Source organism: Cynocephalus volans, chromosome X (genome assembly GCF_027409185.1).
Source record: "Cynocephalus volans isolate mCynVol1 chromosome X, mCynVol1.pri, whole genome shotgun sequence".
Classification (NCBI taxonomy): domain Eukaryota; kingdom Metazoa; phylum Chordata; class Mammalia; order Dermoptera; family Cynocephalidae; genus Cynocephalus; species Cynocephalus volans.
In genome coordinates, this window is record NC_084478.1 from 92,048,283 (window position 1) to 92,071,410 (window position 23,128).

General features: G+C 34.5%; 1 protein-coding gene across 2 annotated transcripts in view; it reads left to right on the plus strand.

Moving 5' to 3' along the window:
• Positions 1–23,128, plus strand: part of APOOL (apolipoprotein O like) — a 96,781-nt gene that overhangs the window by 65,966 nt on the left and 7,687 nt on the right. For both annotated transcript variants that reach the window (XM_063084056.1, XM_063084057.1), the window contains exons 4-8: positions 2,165–2,219; positions 3,756–3,854; positions 8,576–8,667; positions 22,038–22,151; positions 22,359–22,476. In XM_063084056.1, coding sequence (XP_062940126.1) covers positions 2,165–2,219; positions 3,756–3,854; positions 8,576–8,667; positions 22,038–22,151; positions 22,359–22,476 — 478 coding nt within the window. The remainder of the gene's footprint in view (positions 1–2,164; positions 2,220–3,755; positions 3,855–8,575; positions 8,668–22,037; positions 22,152–22,358; positions 22,477–23,128) is intronic.

The following is a 23,128-nucleotide window of genomic DNA, read 5'->3' on the forward strand; positions in this document are numbered from 1 at the left end:
ATGTTGTTCACTTGTTGGGGTTAGCTCATAAGAGCATTCTGACTACAGTCAGCTCTTGGGCAAAGTAAAGTTCACTTTTAAAATTCATTAAAGTTGGATTTTAATGCTTATCCTTCAATCAGCAGTATCCAGCAGTAGAGTGGTAGAGTAAGCTGATAAAACACTGATGTTTCATTATCATCACATAAACATAGTTGTGTTAGCATCAACATCTCCAATGTCAGTATCTTAATGATAACATTAGTACCAATGTTTCATCATTCTGACCTGATAATGACACAGCTTTTCCCAAAAAGGAAAATTCTAACGAGTTTATGAGAAATAACATATCCTTAGGTGAAATACCAAATTGATGAACTCAGGTCATTCCAGATGATATTTCAGACATCTAGTGAATGAATGCATGGTGTTATTTTTGAAAATTTGTGCCTCTCATACAATTTTAATGGTACTAGTTGTACTATACACTCTTGATAGTTTGATCTCTTAATAGTTTGATTTCAGAGGGAAATATCTAACTGATTATGGTGTGAATCGTGCCCCTCAGGCTATATGCTAGTAGCTGGATGATTCAGACTTAAATCTCTTGAGCCCTAATTTTCCACAGTGTTCTCAAATTTTTCTTCAGTGAGGTAAATTTTTCCTGAGAGATCTTTCAATTGCTATTGTAACTCTCACCCAATTGAAAACTAAAAGAACATTTTACTGTGTTAATATGCTGAGATGGATAGGTTGAAGAAGGGCACTTTCAAATGCATTTCATCTTCAGTGTGAACAACTTTTCCTCTCCAATTTTCCTCTAAAAACCTAATCTGTTCTTTAAAAATTACGTCTAACTCAGATTACATTCCGCGTTAAACCTAGAATCATGTAGGGCAAAGTCAATTCCTACTTCTAATCCATAGTGTTTTGAAATTTAGGTAGCAGTGACCCCCAGTGGTAAAAATGAATTCCTAAACACAGCTAAGGAAAATTTCCCAACATGACTAGTTTTCTTCCTTAGTGATTAAATGATTCCCAATCAACTAGTCAATAGGTATTTTAACTTTGAAGGTGAAATTTTCTGAAAACAGTCCTTGAAGACAGGTAGCTCAGTGCCAGTTACAGTCTGTGCTGGTTTATACAGCGTTAAACCAGATAAACAGGATGAACCTCTGTATCTCTAGTCACCATAAAAATATCTGAGACAAAATTACTAGACCAAGATTTCTCTATAGCAATAACTTTTCTCTTTCCAGTCTATTAAAATCATTTTTATTTTCTATGCTTTGAAAATCTTTTTGTTCTTATTTTTATCCCGTGGTTTCATAGCAGCTTGTTCAAAGGAGATCATATGTTTAGATTATGTTGTCTGTTTTCTTCAATAGAGTACAGCATGACTATGGGTAAATCATTTTGTGACTACATTTTTTTCCTGATGTAAGTGACATAATATTTATCACTTAGTAAATATTTATAACAGTGTTTCTTGCATTAAAATAATTTTATTAGAAACAGGTAAAAGGAAAGATTTGCTTTAAAGTTTTAATACCTCCAGTGGGTTAATATAATAGTTATTTATAGAGAATTTATGTACCTATTTAAAAATAGGATGGACATTACTCTGTGTAGGATGATTTCTATTCTCAGTCTCAGATAAATGTCTTATTTAGATTTTGTTTTCATTCTAATATACTTTACGAAAAAAAGAAGATGAAACCGGGTTTTTTTAGGCTTTTTTTTTTTCCCCCCACAAATCATTATCTTGTTGCTGTCACATCTTTATTAATCATATATTGCTTCTAAGCTGAAATATAACCCCCTTCATGCTTTATTTAAATTCCATTCATTTTTCTAGGCCATTATAAAATAAGATGATAAATCTTTATGTTTTTTCAATATCTTTTCTGTGAGCTGCCCTGATTATTTTATATGTATCACTTTACCCATTTATATGAGGAAAATAGTAAACAAGTATTATCTATATTAAATGGAATGAAAAGCAAGAAATGCAGACAAGATAAATTAAGCAAGTATCCTCATAGTGAATAAATAGGAATCTGGATTTAGATTTAGGTGTAATTCTAAGCCAACTTTTTAATATAATCTCGGAGGTGTAGGCTATTTTATCTAATTATCAACAGCTTCAAAAATGCAGATATTCTTTCTTTTCCTTTTTGCTTAGGGTATTTATGGCTTTGTGAAGAATGGGATAATGGATACAGTACAGTTTGGAAAAGGTAGGTGAGTGAACCATCCATAATTAGAAATGTTGTACTGTGTTTTATTTTGCAGTGTTTAAATGAGAGAAAAATAAACAGGGGATGTTATCCATTATCATGCTTTTACCAACTCAGAAGATATTCTGTGTAGAAGTTTACTTATAATAATAACAAAGAATAGTAAGTACTATTTGTTTAGCGATTATTATATGCTAAGGCATTGTGCTAAGCATTTTACGTAATTTACCTAATTTGATTTTTGTCACAATTCTGTGAGTGTTGGTATTATAATTATTCCCATTTTACAGATGAGGAAACTGAGGTTTAGAAAGGTTAAGTTGGTTACCAAGGTTACATAGTAAGTGGCAGTGCCTGGATTCAAACTGAGGTCTGTTTTAACTACAAAGTCCATGTTATATACTCAAAGCATAAATTAAAAATGTGTCTCGATTGTTGCTAATTAGTTTAAATAAGTGCTATTTGCTGTTAAAGTACATAGTATTTTGCTGTTGATTGCTAGAAAATATTATAGCAATCAGTCACCCTGGAATATTTAAATTAATGTTAGAAAGCAATTGTATATGACTCTTTAGCTTGTTAATGGTGTTTGGGAGCAGATATAGCTTCCTAATATTCTTGGTCTATGCCAGTTGTTAAAATAAATATGTATGGGGGACAGAAAGATCAGCTAAAATTTTAAATGTCTCCAGGAAGTTGATGATCTGTATTTGAATTATCATTATTTTAATGTATTAGGAATTAATTCAGAATTACATCCCTTATCAATCTTGAGGAATATGATTATGTGATTGCCATTAAATAATTAACTAGAATAGAAGAGTGTATTTTTAGAATCAGAAACAATTTAAATATATAAAAAGCCAAGAAGTCTGGACTTTTGCCTACTCTTTATTTGCTTTTTGTCTAGGCTCACTTCTCATCCTGATCATTGGTTTTAACCAAGAGCAATGGCTGCTCGGAGGTTATTGGGGAGTAGGAGCAAGCAAAGTCTAGTGGCTGCATCTATTTCTAAACTATTATTCAAAGCTCCTTTATAAAGTATCTATTTCAGTTCTTACTGGATCCTACCAATGTTTGAACAGATAAGGGCAGAAGCATGTTTATTGTGGGGATATAATATATACAGAATCAAGAATTTACCTTACAGTAATCCATATTAAGATGTTTCATTTAATGAAATCATATTTCATTAAAGAGTACTAATCACCTGAATTATTAAGAAAACAAATATTATAAAATCAACTATGGAAGGAAATCTTCATTCTGTAACAAGTAAATTTTTTTGCGTGAAACAAACTTGGTATAATCTTTAGAAAGTAGAAAAATCTCATAAAATAAGTATTGTAACAAGTAAATGTTATAACTAGCTTTTTAGGTTGCTGCTCATATCATCATTTTGTATAGCTCTTTTGAAGAGGGTTTAAACAATCTACTGTTATCTTAGCAAATCTTTTTAATCTTTCTGCATTACACCTATATAGAACGCCCAATTGTTGTCAGTCATTCATATTATTTTTTAACTGATTTCTTGAGATGCATATGTCTATCTGAAGAATCCTCCTCAAGATTTTTTTCCGAAAGTTGGAGTGATTACAGTTTCAGGATTGGCGGGCTTGTTTTCAGCAAGAAAAGGTAGGTTTTAAAATATATACTCAATGCCATTATATTAACTTCTGAATTTTACTCTTGTGAGAAAACCTCATATTTTTTTGTTGAATATTATCAGGATAGACGATCATAAAAATTTTTAGATTCTATAGTACAACATGTTTAAGACTTTGTATTTCCAAAAGTGTAGCTATTCCAAAAGCTGTTCAATATCATTAGTTTTTAGGGAAATGACGATGAAAACCACAATGAGATACCATGACACACCTATTAGAATGTCTAAAATTAAGAAGACTGATGACCATATGACAGTAGTCAAGAATGGAAAGCACCTGAAACTTATACACTCCTAGTACAGTGATTCTGGAAAATTGTTTGACAGTTTCTCACAAAGTTAAACTTCTACAGTTGTCATGAGACCTAGTAATCCCACTCCTGAGTATTTACCCTGGAGAAATGAAAAAACTATGCACAAACGTTTATTATGCTAGCTCTATTCATAATCTCCAACTGGGGTGTAGACAGAGGATGGATGGAAGGTGACCAGAATAGCCATTGACCAGAACCAAAAGCCGGAAACAACCCAGATGTTCTTCGACAGGTAAGTGGATAAACTAAATTGTGGCACATCCATGGGAAGGAATATACTCAGCAACAAAAAGGAATGAGCTATTGACACATGCAGCAAACTTGGTGAATCTGAGTGAAAGAAGCCAATCTATGTATGATTCCATTTAGATGACATTCTCAGAAAGACAAAGCTATAGTGACAGAGAACAGATCAGTGGTTCCTAAGGATTAGGAGTAGAGAGAAGGCGTAACTATGAAAGGATAGCATGAGGTATTTTTTAGGCGTGATATAACTGTTCCATATCCTGATTGTGGTGGTGGTTGCATGACTTTATAAATACATTAAAATTGCTGTTAATAGACATAGTGATCATGTTTTGTAATGGTGAATATGCTAATTATCCTGATTTGATCCTCATGTATTGTACACAAGTGTCGATAGTTAACTCTGTACCCCACAAATATGTATAATCAATTATGTTTCAATAAAAAATAAAATAAAAATAATAAGAGAAATTTAAAAATAAATAAATTTTACTTGAGAGAAATAAACTTCTGTTTTCAAAGTTAAAAAAATTGATAGAACTGTACAAATTTACTCTATGATAATTTTAAAATAAAAATTTAATATGTAGCTGTCCCTATTAAGTTGTAATTTGTCATTTTGTTTTCTAGGTAACTTTAGTTTTTAAAAATCATAGGAGTCTCTGTCAAAAGAATAGTTCTTAAGAGTTTTATGTTAATATAAAAATGTATACTAACCACTCAAACTACTTTTCTTTTTTTTTTTTTTTTTTTAAATTTAATTTAATTTTATTTTTTTTAAGTTTTATTTTGTCGATATACATTGTGGCTGATTATTGCTCCCCATCACCAAAACCTCCCTCCCTTCTCCCTCCCCCGCTCCCCCCCGACAATGTCCTTTCTGTTTGCTTGTCGTATCAACTTCAAATAATTGTGGTTGTTATATCTTCAAACTACTTTTCTCTTAGTCATGACCACCCATATTCCAGGGGCAGCTATATTAAGGATTTGAGACAGAAATGCTAATACCTCAGATAAAATTTGATTCTCTCTTGGTCTCATCCTGACCAAGGTTGTTGGGACTGACATTAGCCAGTTTGGAATGGAGTTTGTGAAAGTAGACAACTCAGCTCACTACTCTCATTTAGCATGGGACTTGATATATTTCATCTATTTGCCCCTCAAAGTTGGTAGTGTCTCTACCAACTTTCCCCTTCCTTTCCACTATACCACTTATGTGGAAGGGTCCCCAAGACTACCCCCAGGTTTGGTTAGCTAGGAAGACTCATAGGGCTCAGCATATGGTCATACTTATGGCTAAGATTTATTATAGTAAAAAGATACAAAGCAAAATCAGCAAAGGGAAAATGCACACAGGGCGAAGTTGAGAGATAACCAGTACAAGCTTCCAAGAATCCTTTCCCAGTGGAGTTACACAGGGTCTGCTTAATTCCTCCAGAAATGAGTTGTGACAGTGCCAGTTGAGATGTTGTCAACGAGGGAAGCTCATTAGAGACTGAGTGACCAAGGTTTTATTGAGTGTTGGTCATGTAGGCACTGTCTACCTAGCATGTACCAAAATTCCAGACTTCAAAAGGAAAGCAAGTATTCAGCACAAACCACATTTGTACAGTTTACTAACGGTGAGTAAATCAGTGGGAATTACTGCCTTCCCTCCTCACCCAAAACCTTACTAAGCTAGTGTAGTTTTCTGGTCAGTAGCCATTTCGTTCACCTTCCATACATCTCTGTCCATACCCCAGTTACCAGACATTGTCTCCAAACTAAATTTACTTGTGGTTGGAAGGCACAGTTCTGAACCTGTCTGGAATCTGATACCAGATACTTTGTGGTTGGTCTGTTCAGCTATAGTCCTAAAAGCCGCCTCAAATCAAGAACACCTTATTAGGTACAAAACCTATGTGCGATTGTAAGAACATTCCAGCATCCTAACTCTAACCCATATGTCTTATCCCAGTGGACCTAACACTCTCCTGATAGCCAATGTTAGTGCCTCCTTATATCCTATTTCTTATTTTAACACAACTTCTAATTGAACGTGTATTACAAATTGTTCAGTGGGAAATAATTGAGATCCAAAATCACCATATGTAACAAGACTTAGAGTATTAAATTTTGAAGGAAATTGTCTAAAACATATTACTCAATTTCTCAGTAAGAAACTCATAACCTTTTTGTAAGAGAAAACATTCTTGAGGTCTTTCACCATGTTTCCAAGTGCCAGAGCTGGAATAATCTAACCCAGTGTTTTTCAAACTGCAAATCTCAACCTATTAGTGGGTAGTGAAATAAATGTAGTGGATCTCAGGAAGTATTTTATTAAAAAATAAAATACAGGAAATAGCAAATATCAGAGTGCTTTGTACTTAGTGTGAGTAAATATCATGAAACCTATTTCAGTGAATTCTGTATGTGTGATAGGTCATAGATCATAATGAAAAATTTGTTCTTTACTGTGAGTCATGGTTGAAAAAGTTTGAAAGCTGTTAGTTTAGTCTAACCCTGCTACAGGTAGAGGTCCAGAGAAAGGAAATCACCTGATAGTTTCATAGCACGTAGTACAAAGCTATTTAGTCACTGTGTCTAGAGTCCTTCTTAATTATGGGAATAGGGCTTTTGGTTACAAATGAAATTTATTTTCTTGCAGACTGGCTTCTCATATCATGTAAAGAGAGGATGAATGTTAAGTCTTTTTAATCTTTAAAATGACACATCAAGGAAAAACTGCCACCTGCCAAGTTTAGGAGCAGCATTCTTAGGGGAATTTGGTTGAGTCAAGAGATATTAGTACTATAAAATCTAGAACTAAGCTATAGATAATGGAATAATAGTGAGCAGGACTAGAGTAAAGGAGCAATTTAGGGCATGTTTTAATATACCTAGACACGCTTTTCCCGTACCAAAACAACAAAACAACAGAAGCAGCAACAAAAACCAGCCTAAATCTAATGGAAAGCTAAACTAGAGGTTGAAATAGTCTGCCTACCCACCTCCCCCATGCTCAATCTATTGTGGACGTGACTGTAGAAAGCTTCCTTAATAATAGTTAGACCAGACAGAAATGCCTCTTGTTTTTACCTTTCCTAAACTGCAAAGTTGCCTGTAAACATTGCCAGGTATTTTTCACCTTAGTGTTATTTGATATACCAGATAAGCTGTTTCCTTTTTAAATTAGGGATTGTAAAACCTGTCCCAGAGAATAGAAGTACTTACCCTAATTAAAAACCCATCATCCAGTTTCCCAGATCATACAGAGTCCAAGATACTCAGACAAGCATTTAAGATACTTATTTTGAATCAGCAGTCTGCTGAAACTAAGCTGTAGCTTAGAGTGGTGGATTTCAAGCTATCCTGCAGAACCTGGGGTTATGTGGAAGCGTTTAGGGGTGTTATGCAGACAGGGCTCAATACTGAGCTTCCTATCCCCAGGTTAATCAGAGCAGTATCAAGTTTACAGGTTTCAAATATTAAAGTTCCTAATGAGATTCTATTTGGAAGATTATATTTTGGAAAGATTATATTTTACTGACAAAAAAGTATGAAAATGACTCTTGGATGCTTAGTTAAGGCACTTTTTGAAATGCATTAATTATGTCAAGTTACCTGCAATTATTATTACTTCAGTATTCTAAATCAGTGACATGAAGGAGTTATGTATCTTTTAAAGTCTTTAGCTGATCAGCTGGGTCATTCACCTTCCTACCTACTCAATCAAACAAAGAGAGCCCATTTCACTTTAATATGGTGTCACAAACGCAGTAGTTGATTAATTCTCAGTATTATCATGCTTTATTAGATATTTGAAAAAATGTGCTTACAACTTTGATTTTTTTAGAACATGAAAAAATACTTAGCTTTAAAAAAGAAGAAAAGCATCAATTCATTTTATGTAGGTAATTATCAGTATTAAATTGAGAACACTTTTCTTAAATTGGACATGACAGCTAGGGGCTATTAATTGAATTGAGATCCTTAAGGGCATATTAGCTTCCATCATGATTGGTATTTTTACCTTAAGAGTAATTTAACAGGGTGATGGCTTAAAGGGTAGCAAAGAAAACATTACAGTATAAAAACACCAAGTCTGGTTGCATCTACTTGGAGTTTAACAATTTGTTTGAATTTTATAGGTTCTAGATTTAAGAAAATAACTTATCCATTGGGACTGGCCACTTTAGGAGCAACTGTTTGCTACCCAGTTCAGTCAGTAATAATTGCTAAGGTAAGTTCTTTTAAAGTGATAACATTTCAGTATTTGTTTAAACAATCTCAGTGTGACAATATTTAAATGTCACACAGCACCTGCAACATTTAATTTCCAGAGACATATGGTAGTATCAACTCTTATGTTGGCAAAATCACATTAGCATCTCAGCATGGTAAATGCCATTCTTAATTACATGATCACCACAAATAAATAGGACGAATTTGTGTAAATATAATTCAGCAATATAAATGCAGGATTGAGGATTAAGTTCGGAAACACTGAATTAGAATTTATGTGGAGAAATATTGCTCCATCATTGAGCTATATGAAACTCAATTTTCAATTAACAGAAGATTATACCTGCTAGTAGCTGTTTAGTTCAGCAGATTAACATAATGCAGGAAGCAACCAATTGATAGATTACAGAGGCTTCTGAAGGTAAAAAATATATATGCACACACACAAACTCAATTTTGAAACCACCTGGAACTAAGAAACACCTTCCAAAAATGCTTATTATAGCTGTTTTGTCATTTTCTTGTGAGCTACCCACAAACCCAAAGAGTCTCCTAATGTTTTGAAGAATTTTTGTCAATATTTTATTTTATTTTTAACACGTTTGGACTGAGAAGGAGAGCTTTGGGATATGCAGTTTCTTCCTTCTTTCCTACTTCCCTTAATTGCCAACATTTAACATTTCTCCCTCATACTTGAAGCAGTGTGCAATGCTACCAGAAGGACTTTCTGTACTTGTGTTCTTATTACTGCATCTCTTTAATTATAGGTGTAGATAAAACTGCCTATTCAGTATTTTGAGAATGTCAAGGATATAGCGTACTATGTAGTTTGTAATGTGATCAAACTATAAGAGCTTATAACAAAGGAAGAGAATGCTATTTGTTTTCTAGTTACACTTGAGATAATTGGTAGATAAAATTATAAACTTATTTTAAAAACTCTTTCCTAAGAATTTACATAGGGATTAGCCACTTAAGTTAATAAAATGTTAGTGCTGAAAGAAAACTTTGAGCTCATTCAATTCAACTTCCATATTTTCTCATTTACCTATAAAGAGACTGTGGCCTAGATAAGTTTCACAGTAAGTGACTTGCCCAGGATCATACCCAGCTTCACGCGTCCTGCTTTCTGGTCTGTTACTCTTCCCAGTGGATGATACTGCCACTGAATCTACTTTTTTTTTTCTTTAGAGTAATGACTTCATGGTTTTTATAAAAACATGATAGCTACTCATCCTTAAGTAATTTAAGCATTACGGAAAAGTTTGGAAAAATAACAACCATCCAAAGTGCTTCCATCCATAAAAATGTCACTGTCAACATTTGATAGAATGTTTTTCTAGACATCTTTCCATGCATTAATAGAGACAGAAAAACGGGTGGGTGAATAGGAAGATAAGAATGAGATTATAGTGTGCATCTTATTTTTATTTTTAAAAATAAAGTATTAAATTTAATTTTACTATAACAAAAAGAAAAAACAAAAGAATTGCTGAACTTCTAGGGTAAGTAATGATTGTTATTTAAGTTCCTAGAGTTGAAACCCTTGTTTTTCCTTTGACTGTAGTATAACAATATCATGTGTAATATTTGGCAGATTAGAATACAGAGAGAACATGGTTTCTTAACCTGGGATCCACGATGGACTTCAGAGTCTATGACCCCTCCCAGTTCAAAACTGTATGAAAAGTGATGTGTACTCAATAGAAGCCTTTTTATTTGACATTATCAGGACAGGGACTTAACAAGTAATTGAAAATGTTAAAGCAGGAAACTAAAAATTATATATAAAAATATGTATCAAAATTTTTATTTCAAATTAAAACATAAATATCTGTTCATTTTTCTTTGTTTTGAAGTAGGACTTTTCTTTGAGTATTGATTTCCTGTTTGAAGATCCATAAGATCTTTCTTACAGTAAGCCATATCTGTAATATGTCTTCTACAATTTCCAGTTTACTTTTCTTTAAAATAGAATGAAACACTTAAAAATATTTTAAAATTTAATGAGCACAGAATCCTTTTAGATTTTTATTTCTCCCAGCCTTTTACAGTTGTCTTGCTTAACTCTAATTTCATAGCAGCTCTTTTTTTAGCCATTCACGTTTGAGTCTTTACAAAGCATTTAACTTAATTTTCCTAGAAACAACAATTCTTTTTACACTCATTTTCTCATTCTATGTTACATTTAAATTGTTTAATTACAACTAAAACTGATATAGAGACTTGGGGGGGGGAGCAACTTATTCTTGGTAAGCATACAAATCAACTTGTGAAAAATAGTACTTTGACATATTGGAGAGTACCTACTAGTGATAAATGTTCAGCATTCTGTGAGCATCATTTATTATAAATTTTTTTAAAAATCATTGGTTAATTATACAAGTCTCTTAAAAGGATATCAGGTGAGAGCTTTTTTACTGAATGTGTATCTTTCTGAAGTAAAGGGCCCATAGCTTTCAAGAGATTCTCCAAGGGATGATGTAAAAAAGTTTAAGAAGTGATAGTCCAGAAGGTCCTTTGAAAAATAAAAGTCCCACTGCAGTTATTCACCATTTTGAAAATACACTTCAAGATGGAATTACTCTTTGCTTTTTTAAATAGTTTTCCTTACAATATTTCCATTATTAACTTATGTAGAGTAACAAGTAGTCTGTCTTTGAAAAATAGAGAGACCAACCTCATGCAAGACCGGTGTCCAAGCAGCCTCAACAGCCGGCTCAGCTTCTCGCAGGTCCCCCTGCCATAGTTGTGCACAGTGCAGCTACTACTGCCCTAGCCATTGCACCAGCGGGACTGGCTGGGTTTGGGATCCCCTGGATGTGGGACCCCCTGCTGCCACTGAAGCAGTATCCACCCTGTCTGGGGGTGGGGCCCCCTGCCACTGCCACCTACAGTACAATGGCCATCACCAGATACCTTCCACACTGCTGCACCAGCCAGACCAGCCACGCCTGAGACCTCTGCCCAGGCTGCCTCACTAGCCAGCCTGGTTCTGTGCAGGACCCCTGCTGCACCTGTCTGTGGTGCAGCAGCCATTGCCAGAGGCCGTCCATGCCACCTCACCAGCCAGACCAGCTGTGCACAGGACTCCAGCCCAAGCCACCTGACCAGCTGGCCCTGCTATGCATGGGACCCCCTCCATAGTCACGTGCAGTGTGGCTGCTAGTACTATAGCCATTGTACTAGCCATATCAACTAGGTGCAGCATATCCACCCAGGCCATTGCATCAGCCAGACCGGCAGTAGGCGTGATGCCCTGCCAATGCTAAAGCAGTAGCCAATGTAGCTGGGTATGGGACCCCAGCTGCTATTACCTATACCACTGCTTATGCCACTGCCACTGCCGGCAGTCACACACACTGCTACCACTGCTGCTGCACCATTCAGACTGGTCAAGGGAAGGACCCACCACTATCACCACTCATTGACACAAGAAGGGTCACAAATGGAGACACCAGAAAGAGATAAGCTAGCACAGACCCATACCCCACTGACACAATTCACAGGGGGAATTTTATTCTCCCTATGTGCAGTGAGTACAATAGCCTTCACCCAGGGAGAGCCACACATACAAAAACTTGGAAAATACAGAAACCCAAGATGGCCAAATAGTGTACAGAAGAAAATTCCCAGCAACCACCAACACAGTCCCCAACCAAGGGAAGCAAGAACCCAGGAGAAGCCTTGGCCTATAGGAACAAGGAAAGAGAAACCTTGCCTAGGGTCACTCATTCAAGCCGAGGAGATCGAGTATACCCCAATACACCAATCAGGGTCACAGGACACTAGGCAGGGAGCCAACAAGTCCACCTAGGGTCACTCACCCCAGGCAGTGAGTGGCACAGAATCCAGGCACTTTGCTTAAGATCTTGAGAGCTAGCCCACATCCTCAATGTCCCAACTAACCTCAACAAGAGATCACTAAGTACCCCAGTGACTACACCACAGAGGCACTCACACACAACTCTGACATTGAATATGGCAGAAGTACACACACGGAGACTACACTACTTGAGTCTACCCAGAACCAATACTAATACACCCTACTCAAATCAATATAAAATACATCCACAGGAGGAAGTTTCTCTCCTCAAAGCCCACTTCAGAGTAACAGAAGAAGCAGCTGCTCAACTGGATGACTAGAAATCAACATAGAGAGACTAGAAATATGAAAAAATAAGGAAATATGACATAAATAAAGGGATACAATAATTCTCAAGTACCAGACGCCATAGAGCAGGAAACCCTTGAAATGTCTGAGAAGAAAATTAGAGTGACAATCTTAAACACACTCAGTAAGATACAGAAAGACTCAGTTAGACACCACAGTGAAACAAGAAAAACAATCCAGGACTTGAAGGATGAAATTTACAAAGAGATAAGTTCCATAAAAAAGAATGTGGCAGAACTCCTGGACCTGAAAGACTCATTCAGTGAAATAAAAACTACAGTTGAGAGTGTAAACAGCAGACTACAGCAAGCTAAAGAAAGAATTTCTGATCTTGAGGACAGTCTTTTTGAAATAACCTAAGCAGACGAAAAGAAAAGGAATTTAAAAAAATGAACAGAATCTAAGAGAGCTAGCAGCCCACTTTAAGTGCACAAACAATGTGTTTTGAATCATAGGTATTCCAGAGGTGGAGGAGAAAGGAAAAGTCACTGAAAACATATCAGTGATATAATAGTGGAAAACTTCCCAGGTATTGGTAGAGATATGGACTTCCAGACCCATGAGTCTCAGAGTTCCCCAAACAGATTCAATCCAAAAAGGTCTTCTCTGAGACACATTGTAGTCAAACTGTCAAAAGTCAAAGACAAAGAATCCTAAAAACAGCAAGAGAAAAGTGTCAAGTCACCTACAAGGGAAGCCCCATCAGACTAACAGCAGACTTCTCAACAGAAACTCTACAGGCCAGAAGAGATTGGGATGATATGTTGAAAGTACTAAAAGAAAAAACTGCCAACCAAGAATACTTTAACCAGCAAGGCTATCCTTCAGAAATGAAGGGGAAATAGTGTATTTTGAAGACAGACAAAAGCTATGGGAGTTCACCATCACATGATCAGCTCTACAAGAAATCCTTAAGGGAGTCCTGCATCTGGAACCCCAAAAATGATAATCACCACCATGAACACATTAGACAGGAGAAACACCACTGGTAGAGCAGATATGTAAATGAGTAAGACAAAGAAAGTATACCATACCACTTCAAAAATCCAACAAAAATGGAAGACAAACAATAAAAGGGAAAGAAAGTAACAAAGGATATTTAAATCAACCATAGGAAAAGCAATAAAATGGCAGGAGTAAGACAGTACCTCTCAATAACAACCCTAAATGTAAGTGGATTAAATTCCCCACTCAGAAGACACAGACTGACTGATTGGATTAAAAAGCTAGACCCAACTATATGCTGTCTTCAAAAGACTCATCTCACTGGTAAAGATGCACAAAGACTAATAGTGAAGGAATAGAAAAAGATATATCACTCAAATGGAAACCAAAAACCATAAAAAGAGACAGAGAAGGCCATTAAATAATGATAAAAGGATCTATTCAGCAAGCTGACATAACAGTCATAAATATATATGCACCCAACACCAGAGCACCCGAATATATAAAGCAAACACTATTAGACCTAAAAAAAGAGATAGACTCCAGTACAATAATAGTTGGGGACCTGAACACACCTTACTCAGCACTGGACAGATCATCCAGGCAACAAATCAACAGAGAAACGGGATTTAAACTACACCTTGGACCAACTGAACTTGGCATATATCCACACAACATTCCATCCAACAACTACAGAATATGCATTCTTCTCATCAGTACATGGGACATTTTCCAGGATAGACCACATGTTAGTTCACAAATCAAGTCTCAACAAATTTTTAAAAATGGAAATCATTTCAAGTATCTTTTCAGACCACAATGGACTAAAACTAGAAATTGATAACAAATGAAACTCTGGAAACTATACAAACACATGGAAATTAAGCAGCATGATCCTGAATGACACCTGGGTCCAAGAAGAAATTAAATAGGGAATCAAAAAATTTCTTGACACTAATGAAAATATAAACACGTTGTACTGAAACCTGTAGGATACAGCAAAAGCAGTACTAAGAGAGAAGTTTATTTCAATAAACGCTTACATCAAAAGAATAGAAAGTTTTCAAATAAACAATGTAATGCTACACCTCAAAGAACTAGAAGAACAAGAACAATCTAACCCCCAAATTAGTAGATGGAAAGAAATAATTAAAACCAGATCAGAACTAAGTGAAATAGAGGCCCAAAAAATGATACAAAAGATCAATGAAGTGAAAAGTTTGTTTTTTGAGAAGATAAAAAATAGACAAACCATTAGCAAGGCTAATTAAAAAAAGAAGAGAGAAGACCCAAATAACAAAAATCAGAAATGAAAGAGGAGACATTACAACTGATACCACAGAGATGCAAAGAATCATTAGAGACTATTACAAACAACTATACACCAACAAATTTGAAAACCTGGAGGAAATGGATAAATTTCTGGACACATACAAATTACCAAGACTGCACCAAGAAGACACAGAAAATCTGAACAGACTAAAAACAAGCAATGAGATTGAAGCAGTAATCAGCAGCCTCCCAACAAAAAAAAGCCCAGGACCAGATGGCTTTACTGCTGAATTCTACGAAACCTTTAAAGAGGAATTAATTACCAAATCTCTTCGAATTATTCCAAAAAATTGAAACAGACACCATTCTCCCAAACTCATTCTATGAGGCCAGCATCACCCTGATACCACCAGACAAAGATACAGCAAAAAAATAAAACTACAGACCAATATCTTTGGTGAACATGGATGCAAAAATCCTCAACATAATATTAGCAGTCAGAATGCAGCAATACATCCAAAAATTACACACTGTGATCAAGTGAGATTCATCCCAAAAATGAAAGGATGGTTCAACAAATGCACGTCAATAAGTGTGACACACCACATCTACAAATCAAGGACAAAAACCATGTGATTATCTCAATAGACTCAGAAAAAGCATGTGACAAAATTTAACATCCCTTTATGATAAAGACTCTTAGCAAGATAGGTATAGAAGGAAAGTATTTCAACACAATAAAAGCCATATATGACAAACCCACTGACAATATCATCCTGAGTGGACAGGAACAAGACAGGATGCCCACTATTACCACTCCTATTTACCATAATATTGGAGGTTCTAGCCAGAGAAATCAGGCAAGAGAAAGAAATAAAGGGCATCCAGATTGGAAAAGACAAAGTCGAACTGTTGCTGTTTGCAGATAACATGATCTTATATATAGAAAAATCTAAAGACTCTATGAAAAAATTCTTAGAGCTGATATATGATTTAAGTAAAGTTGCAGGATATAAAATCACACAAAAATCAGTAGCATTTTTATATTCCAATAACAAACTAGCAGAAAAAGAAACCAAGAAAGCAAGCCCATTTAAAATAGTCTCCAAAAAAATGAAATACCTAGGAATCATTTTAACCAAATACATGAAAGATCTCTACAACGAGTACTACAAATCAGTGCTGAAAGAAATTAAAGAGGACACAAAAAGATGGAATGACATTCCAGTCTCTTGGATTGGAAGAAATAACACTGTGAAAATGTCCATACTGCCCAAAACAATCTACAGGTTCAATGCAATCCCTGTCAAAATATCAAAGACATTCTTCACAGAAATAGGAAAAAACAATCTTAACATTCATTTGGAACAACAAATGACCCTAAATAACCAAAGCAATCATGAGCAAATAATAAATAAAGGCAGAGACATAACACTCCCTCACTTCAAAGTATCCTACAAAGCTATAGTAACCAAAACAGTGCAGTACTGGCATAAAAACAGACACTCAGAACAATGTAACAGAACAGAGAACCTGGAAATCAACCTACATGTTTAGAGCCAACTGATCTTTGACAAAGGCAGCAAGAACATACATTGGGGAAAAGACTGCCTCTTCAATAAATGCTGCTGGGTAAACTGGAAATCCATATGTAAAAAAATGAAACTAGACCCGTACCTCTCACAATATGCCAAAATCAACTCAAAATCGGTTAAGGACTTCAATATATGACTTGAATCTGTAAAACTCTTAAAAGAAAACATAAGGAAATACTTCAGGAATATAGGACTGGGCAAAGACTTTACGAATATGACCCCCAAAGCACAGGCAACAGCAACAACGAAAATAAACAAATAGGATTATATCAAACTAAAAAGCTTCTGCATAGCAAAAGAAACAATTAACAGAGTGAAAAGACAGCCTACAGAATGGGAGAAAATATTTGCAAACTATGCATCTGACAATGGATTAATATCCAGAATATATAAAGAACTCAACACTAAGAAAACAAGTAACCAAATTAAAAAATGGTCAAAGGAGGTGAATAGATATTTCTCATATGAAGATATACAAATGGCCAACAGACACATGAAAAGATGCTCAGTATCACTCAGCATCAGGGAAATGCAAATCAAAACCACACTGAGATAATATCTCACCCCAGTTAGACTGGCTATTATCAAAAAGAGAATATGAAACGCTGGTGAGGATGTGGAGAAAGTGAAACCTCCTACACTGTTGGTGGGACTGTAAAATAGTGCAGCCATTATGGAAAACAATATGGAGTTTCCTCAAACAGCTATGGATAGAACTGCCATTCAACCCAACAATCCTATTCCTGGGGATATACCCAAAGGAATGGAAATCATCATGTTGAAGGTATACCTGCACTCCCATGTTTATCGTGGCTCTATTTACGGTAGCCAAGAGTTGGAATCAACCTAAATGTCCATTGACAGATGACTCGATAGGGAAAATGTGGCATATATATACTCAATGGAATGCTACTCTACCATAAAAAAAAGAATGAAATTCTACCATTTGAAGCAACATGTATGAACCTGGAGAAAATCATGTTAAGTACATGATTTTTCACAGCAAGAGAAATACTGCATGTCCTCACTCATAAGTGGTAGCAGAAAGAAAGAAAGAAAAGGAAAGGAAAGGAGAAAGGAAGAAACGGTCACAATAAACTTTCAAATCAAAAAGAGTGAACAGAACTACAGAACTGTAGTTATTAGAGGTGGGAAAGGGTGCAGAGGAGGAGGGTTGGCAAGAAACCTGTTAAGGGTCACAAAGGTTTATTACGTTTTATAAACATGAGTATACTAATTATCCTGGTTTGATCACCACATATTGTACACATGTATTGATATTAGATTCTGTATCCCACAAATATATATAATCAATAAAATAAATAAATAAATAAAAATATAAAATATCTAGGAATAAACTTAGCAAATAATGTTTTAAGGCCGTATTTTTTAAAAAACTATTAATCTTGACTGAAGGACATTTTAAAAAATTTTAAATACCTAATTGACAAAGATCGAATATATTCAAGGTGTACAGTGTGATGATTTGATGTACTTATACAGTGTGCAGTGATTACTACAATCAAATTAACATATTCATCACCACCCATGCTGTGCATTACATCCCCAGAACTTGTTCATCTTATAACTGAAAGTTTCTACATTTTGGCCAACACCTCTCCATTTTCTCCTCCCCCAGCTCCTGGCAATCAATCACCATTCTACTCTTTCCTTCTATTCTGGGTGTATATCCAAAGGAAGTGAAATCAGTATCTTGAAGAGATATCTGCTTCTGCATGTTCATTATAGCATTATTCACAATAGCCAAGATTGGAAACAACATGATTGTCCATCGATGATGAATGGATGAAGTGAAATAAATTGTGACATATGTACAATGGAATGTTATTCAGCCTTGAAAAGGAAGGAGATCCTGCCATTTGCAGCATCATAGGTGAAGTGGAGGACATTATGCTAAGTGCAATAAGCCAGACACAGAGAGACAAATATTGTATGATCTCACTTAAATGTGAGGGACATTTAAAAAATTTTTTTGAATGTGTTTAGAAATACATCCTTTTTCTGGATGAAAAGACTATATATTGAAATATAGCAGGTATTCCAAAATCTAGAAATTTAATTAAAAATTTCTTACAAAAATCTTTGATCTGGAGGGAGAGTAACATTAATTCAGTCAGTATCTGTTTACTATCTACCAGGCATTGGACACAATACTAAGCTAAAGTGTTAGACAATGAATTAGATTAAGAGAATAAAAGAGAATGTCCAAAAAAAATTATATTAAATATATCTTTGTACATTGTTATATGGTAAAGGTGGCATTTCAGATCAATGTGTAAAGAAAGGATATATTGTTCAAGAAATGTGTTGGGATAATTGGCTTTTCAGAAAAATACTTAGACCTTGCCATGGATTGATTCAATTTTGTCCCCTAAAATTCGTATATTAGAAGTTTAATTCCCACTGTAACTGTTGAGGGTGGGAAATCCTATTGTGGTAATTGAAAGGTGGGGCCTTGAAGAGGTGATTAGATTGTAGGACCATGTCATAAGGAATGGATTAATAAAAGTGATTAGGGGCATGCTTCTGAGGGCTTTAAAAGGAGATCACATGAGAGTCTCTCTCTCTCTGCTCTGCCATTTTCTGCCATGTGAGACCGCTGTATTGCTTTAAAGCCACCACCAAAGAAGACCCACACGAGATGTGTTCCCTGGACTTTGGACTTCCTGGTCTCTGAAACTATAAGCAATAATGTTTGTTTTCTTATAAATCACCCAGTTCCAGGTATTTTGTCATAAGCAACAGAAACAAACTAATACAGACCTTTACCATCTATCATGCAAAAATTAGTTCTAGGTGGAATAAAGATCTAATCATAAAATACTGTAAAAAGTATAAGAAGAAAAAAGAGAGGAGTATTTGTGTAATCTTGAGATTGGAAAGACCTTAAGCAAAACACAATCTAGAAGTCATGAAAGAAAAAATTGACATACTTGAGTACATCAAAATCAATACATTTCTGTTGATCACAATATGACATACACAAAGTTAATGGATAAACAAAAAGCTAGGAAAACTGTTTGTAACATATATTCAAAGGACTAATACCCTTTATGTACTCAGAGCTCCTATAAATTAGTGAGAAAAAGATGAATGCCCTCTAGGAAAATTTTAAAAGTTTATGAGCAAATAATCCACAAAATAAGACACATAAACAGTCTAATAAATGAAAGATACTTGACTTCATCAGCAGTCAAATAAATGAGAGTTTAAAAGATCACTTAGATATTGGTTTCTAGCCTTTCATTTTTGACAAAGATTTAAAAGATTCATAATACTGCTACTGGTAAAGAGCGTAGGAAAACAAATATGCTAATGGTGGGAGTTTAAATTGCTACAATATATTGATGACTTTCTGCAGGGCAATGTGATAGTATTATCAAAAATTAAAACATGTTTATGCTTTAATCCAGAAATTTCACCTCTAGGAATTTTTCCCAGGAAAATACCATAAGGGTGTATGGTCCCAGTTGTATGTGTAAGGATGCTAATTTCAGCACTACTTATAATTACCCTCCCAAAAAAGGAAAGAGCTCTTAAGTCCATAAAAGGGGATTTGTTCAAGGAATTGTAGTACATCCATTATAAACTATGCAACTATTTAAAGAAGTAGATCTACTGGTATAAAGCTCCGGTGATGGGCCACAATAATCAACCACATTGTATATTGACAAAATAAAAATTAAAAAAAAAAAATACTAATACAGAAACATGTCTGTGACATATTGTTAAGCTTTTAAAAAATCAAATCTCAGAATAATATGTATAGTGTGATCCCGTTTGTATTTAAGAAGGAAAACAAGCTAGGTGTATATGTTTGTAATTTATTTTAAAATTTAATTTAAAGCATAATTGGGATTGTAGTGTATAATCTGTAACTTTTTTTTTCAATGCAGTGGTTCATGGACTTCCATCCATGTCACTACATATCAATTTACCTCATCCTTTTTGGTTAATATATAAATATTAACATTCTGGTTGTTTTAAAATACTGTCTGTGTATATACATAATATATTTATAAGGCTAAAGATTCAGGAAGAATATCTACATAACTGTAAGATCATATTGGAGGAGGAAGAGGACTTTTATACTAGTTTATTGTTTAAAATTTTTAAGTATAGGTATATACTTAAAAACAATGAAAACATTTCTATTTGAGGGGGAAAAATGTTTTAAAAAATTTATGTTTGTAGAAAGTGTAATCCTGAAAATCTCTCCAAAACATCTTTAAAACTTGAAAATTCATTAACTATTGAAATTAACAATAAGGTATAAAAGGATGATGGGAAAAGAATAGGAAGAAGGAATCAGAAGGAGATTTTCAAAGGGAAAGACATATGAATGAAAGTAATAGCAACTTTAGGAATTCATTCAGCATCCCACCTCTGCTTTAGTATGTTTGTAGTTCATTTTTTAATTTATCTTTCTACCAAAAAAGAATGTGATTCTTGGGAAAAATTAGTTGATGCTTTTTCTTTCTTTATGAATGGAGAAGGGACCATAAACATTTAAGCAAACGCATTAACTTTATAGCATTTTAAAATCTCATTTTCTCTGTTAACTGTTTATTACCTCAAGCTATTTTTCCCAAACTCCTGTAAATAGACATAGTTTTCACTTAGCATAAGGTCCTCCAGTATCGTCCACTTTGTTGCAAATGGCGGGACACAGAAAGGCAAATATTGCATGATATCACTTACATGTGGAATCCAAAATAATTGGACTTAGAGAAATAGATTTCAGAATGGTGGTTGCCAGGGGCTGGGGAGTAGGGAAAATGGAGGGATGTTGGTCAGAGGGTACAAACGTTCAGTTATAAGATGAATAAGTTCTGGGGATCTAATGTACAGTATGGTGACTATAGTTAATAGTAATATATTGTATATTTGAAATTTGCTGAGGGAGTAGATCTTAAAAGTGTTCTCGCCACAGACACAAAAAAGGTAACCGTGTGAAGTGATGTATGTGTTAATTAGCTTGATTATGGGAATCATTACATAAGGTATACTTATATCAAAACACCATGTTGTATACTGTAAATAGGTACAGTTTTTTATTTGTCAATTGTACCTCAGTAAAGCTCAAAAAAATTTTAAAAATAATTTAAAAAGTCATAGTTTTAAATTTACATGTTATAGTGTGAATGCAAATTATACATCTTTTAGCCATTCACTTAAGAAAAATAATTTTTCATATAATATTTGAGAAACGGTGCTTTGTGTTATATGATCTAGAGATTATACCTTTACTGTTGATTCTGACCTGAGTGTTCATATAAAATGCCTGACATAAATTTTAAAATATTTTTACTTCAACTTTTAAAAATATATGTTATTTGGCTCACTTTTTGTTTTAATTAGGTAACTGGGAAAAAGATATATGCTACAAGTGAGCAAATTTATGAAGCAGTTAAATCATTGTGGACAAAAAGCGACAAAAAGAAGTCACTCCCTGAACCTAAAGAAAAAACTAAGGTAGAGTTTAAATGGACCAAAAAGGTAGACACTAAGTTTGGTTTGGGTGGGTGTTGGCTTGCAGTGGGGGTACTGCACAGAGGTCAAGTATGGAATGAAAATAGATGAAGGAATCATAATAGTTCAGCATACTATAATTTTTTTAGGATATTTTATTCTTTTAGTTAAATGATTTATTTACGAAGAAAAAATCTTTTTGGTAAACAGCTAGAAAGCTCTGCTGAAATTGAAATAACTGCAAAAACAACTCAAGTTCTGAAGCACTCAGTGCCTTTGCGAACAGAACTCCGCTCTGAAACAAAGACCACATCAGAATTTACCTCAGGTTTGTTTGGAATAATTCAGTTTTTTAAAAATTCTTTTCTTAAATAGTTTGATAGCATTGTAATTAGTAGCTTGAACTTATTTATGTGTTTTTTTTCTTTTTCCTAAATGTTTTATCTTTCTCATATCTGTTCTTTGTATTTCTTTCGAGGTTATGAGGTATTTAGGTACCTGGGATTTTTTAATTGCCACATAGTTCATAATACAGATCTTTGTATGTGGGGGTATAGATTAGCACTGACAGTTTGATTGAGTGAAGCATTTAATATGATTTTATAAATGTGAGCTATTTTATCAGGTGGGTGAAAACGTGCCTTTCTAGATTCTATCAACTTACAGGTATGAGTCACACTTACATAAAGAAATGTCAGCTTCCATTTCTTGTGCTATTTACTTGTCAATCTCCTTGTGAGTCTTAGTTTCCACCATCCATAGTTTTATTCAGTTTATGAAAAGAGAACTTTCAGCATCAAATAGTTGGAGCAGCACCAATTATAATAGTTATAGCTTTGTTAGTATTCAGTACTTGCAATTAATACTCTGTGGAACCAAATAGTGACAATTACACTTTCTAAACAAATACTACCATGGTTTTACTGTGATCAAAAAGAAGGTAACAGAGTGTTTAATACCATTTCAATAGTGTATTCATA